The following is a 3,399-nucleotide window of genomic DNA, read 5'->3' on the forward strand; positions in this document are numbered from 1 at the left end:
TTTCCTCCCAACTCAGCTGTGATGCAATCCCTTATACCCATTTAATTTCAGGTACCTGCCCCTGAATTTGTCAAATCCCTCCTGCATTTACTGTCTTTCTTCTATTTCTCTTCTATTATAGATCACATATAGAGACTAGACTACTGCAACACACTGTACATTGGTCTCCCCTCAAAATCAATTTGGAAACTCCAGTTGGTGCAGAATGCTGTAGTTTGGGTATTATCTGGAGCTAGGTGGAGCATGCGTATCACTCCCATTCTACAGCCACTCCACAGGATGCCCATCAATTACTGGGCTGAATTTGAAGTATTGACTATCACATATGCCTTTATGGCCTTGGACCCTCATATCTGCAGGACCATCTTTCCCCCATGCTCCACCATGACAGCTTTGCTCATCTGAGCTGGGCTTTCTGCAGGTGCCAGATTGCAAATGGGCAAAATCAGCAATAGCCCCTACATGTGCTTTCTCTGTTGTGGCCCCTACCTTGTGGAATGGCCTAGCCTGAGGAGGTCAGGAAGGCTCCCACTCTCCTGACTTTCTGCAAACTATGCAAGACTGAATTATTCAAGAGGGTTTTTCTACATAGGCAATAGGGAAGCACGGCACAAAAGGTGTCATGAAGTTACTTGGACAAATTATTGGGGACTGTGGTCAGTACTACTGTGTTTTTGTTTGCTGTGAGTTGGATCCTATTGTGTAATTTTGCATCATTTACTGTGCCATATTAACACTTATACCTTGCTTCAATTCTGTTTTTAGATTTCTGGTTGTTTCTACAACCTATTTTAGAATTCTGGTTGGTTCTACAACCTACGTAAATCTTATTTCATTGTTTACTGAATGTCCCATCTTGTTGACTGTATCTGTTCACTCTGTGTAATCCACCTTGAGTCCAAGTGAGAAAGGTTGACTATAACATAAATAATAAATAAATAAAATATATTCTTGTGCCACTTCATGTTCATCTTCTCTAATTGCAAGCGAATTCATTAGATAGCACAAGAAATAGATGAATACATCCTCAATGTGGCATAAAACATTGGCTATGCTGACTCTAAAAACCCCTTTGGAATAAATGAGTTACTTGTCAGTCAACCTAGAATCACTTTCCTCCTATGTTTACTCAACTTGCATGTCATAAAAACAGCATTCAAAAGCCTCCATGTTAGGACAACCCCAAAACAATTTCATGGCATCAAAGTGCCCCTTCTACTAACAATATGGTCCATCAGTGCTAAGAAACTGTTATGAAAGTTTATGAACTTTTATGTAGTTATGTATGTAACAGTAATAGAACAAGTGTGATCATTGTACAGTTTACCAGGATTTCACCATTATGTCTCATTCTTGTATCTAGAACTAAAGTGCCACCAGTTTCAAGCTTCTTTTCTGAAGAATGATGTCTCACTCTCAAGACCTCACACTTTCCTGGTCCTCAAGAAGATATGCAGAGCTGTCTGCCATAACTCCTAAAGGAAATGTGACCAACACCACAATTGAGATGCTTCAGAGCAGTATGCTTCAAATCACTTTGCCCATTCTCTTCTCCATTATTTTCAGCATCAGTGTCCCTCTCAACTGTGTTTCCTTATGGTTCCTTTGGTGGTATTCAAGGCCTTGGACTCCCATCATCATGTTCTCCATTAACCTGACCATCGCAGACTTACTTTACAGCATGCTCCTCCCCTTTCAAATAATCTACCACCTGAAGAAAAACAATTGGCTCTTTGGGGATGCCCTGTGCCGTGTTATCACTGTTCTGTTCTATGGAAACATGCACTGTTCCATGTTAACCATGATGAGTATCAGCATTGAACGCTATCTGGGGATCGTCCATCCTCTGCATTACAAAGCCATGAGGCCAATCAGAACTTCTATCTTGACCTGCATTGTCATCTGGGCACTCGTTTTATTGCCACTCATCCCTCTCATGAAGCATAACCTGACCATTCATGTTCAACAGTTGTCAATAATCACTTGCTTTGATGTTTTGCCTCAAAACATGTTTTCAGGGAAGAAGCATTTCATTGCTTACTTTGGCTCCAAGACGTTTTTCTTCTTTTTCCTCCCTTTAATTGTCATGGGATTCTGCTACATCTCAATCATCCGAACTCTTCTTCATTCCTCTTCTACACAACTCAGAGAAAGCAAGAGGCATACTGTCCATTTGATAATTGTGTTGTTGGTTGTGCTCTCCATTTGTTACCTGCCCCATATTGTCATATCAGCAGTCCATTATGCCTATAGTTTTCATAACAAGTCAATTTATGTGGAATATAAACTTTCACTTGTAATGAACAGCTTCAACTGCTGTTTTGACCCACTGGTTTATTACTTTGGCTCCAAGGAATTTCGCCGAAAGATACAAGAGAAGCTCTGCAGATGCGTGGTTGGTAGTTTCAGCGAAAATACCCCAATCTTTTCAGAACATGACATGCAAATAACACCAATAGGAAATGTGCCAAAGAAGCAGTGCTGGAATATAATAAACTAGTCATTGCAATCGAATTGTCATCAACAAAGTTTAGAAGCCATCATTCACAGCAGGACTTCAAGTCTAGGCTGCACTGGAAACCCAACTAAGCAACATTGTCATTTGGTGCTTCCAGAAGTGAACCACGAATGTCTGCCACATTTTCAAGTGTATATATTAAAGGTGCCGTACAAAGATCAACCAGTCTGGTATTGATAAGTTACACTTTTTTGATGCAGCTGTTTTGGGAGTTTGTGGTACATGATAAAACTGTGTGATGGTAGCAATATTTATCAAACCACCTTTGACTTGTCTAGACCTAATAGATCAAATATTAAAGATGGTTTGGTTGACTGAAGGCATTCATCTTTTGAGACAGCCTACCTAGGATATCATGAACAATTCTAACCACTGAACCACCAAACAGTGAGGACTAAGATAGGAACCATTGTAATGATCTAAAATCACTGTAATGCTGTTCTTCTTTTACACTGGTCTTGCAAAGCTATGTATAGAAAGGCTCTTCTAGACTGTATGAAGCATATTCAGTACCAAGCATGCTATTTCTTGTAAGGACACTGCAGAAGTCATTCTGAAACTCACTTAGTGTATAACAATAATAAAACCATTCCTATTGTGTTTACATGCTTACATCAAGTGAAATATTTTTTTTCTTTGTTTCCTAAGGAACGTTCTAGGGATATCAATGAGATATCAATTTAAACAATCAGTGGGATGAAGTGGCAAAACTATTCCTGGGCTACATTACTTCAGGCAGAAGATGGCAGTGTTGTACACATCACAACTTCCTTCTTGCACACAGAAAGGCCAGGGAAATGTGTTGCATCGTTCCTCCTACCTGCAGCTCACTGTGCATAGGCAGGTAGAACAGCAAGGAGAAACTCTAATTGTTTTGCCAC

General features: G+C 40.0%; 1 protein-coding gene across 2 annotated transcripts in view; it reads left to right on the forward strand.

Moving 5' to 3' along the window:
- Positions 1-3,057, forward strand: part of LOC107120385 (P2Y purinoceptor 8-like) — a 16,881-nt gene extending 13,824 nt beyond the window's left edge. For both annotated transcript variants that reach the window (XM_015423073.1, XM_015423072.1), the window contains exon 2: positions 1,364-3,057. In XM_015423073.1, coding sequence (XP_015278559.1) covers positions 1,403-2,500 — 1,098 coding nt within the window. In that variant the 5' untranslated portion in view covers positions 1,364-1,402 and the 3' untranslated portion in view covers positions 2,501-3,057. The remainder of the gene's footprint in view (positions 1-1,363) is intronic.
- Positions 3,058-3,399: the final 342 nt, after the last annotated feature.

This window comes from Gekko japonicus, unplaced genomic scaffold (assembly GCF_001447785.1).
Source record: "Gekko japonicus isolate JY-2015 unplaced genomic scaffold, Gekko_japonicus_V1.1 scaffold334, whole genome shotgun sequence".
Classification (NCBI taxonomy): domain Eukaryota; kingdom Metazoa; phylum Chordata; class Lepidosauria; order Squamata; family Gekkonidae; genus Gekko; species Gekko japonicus.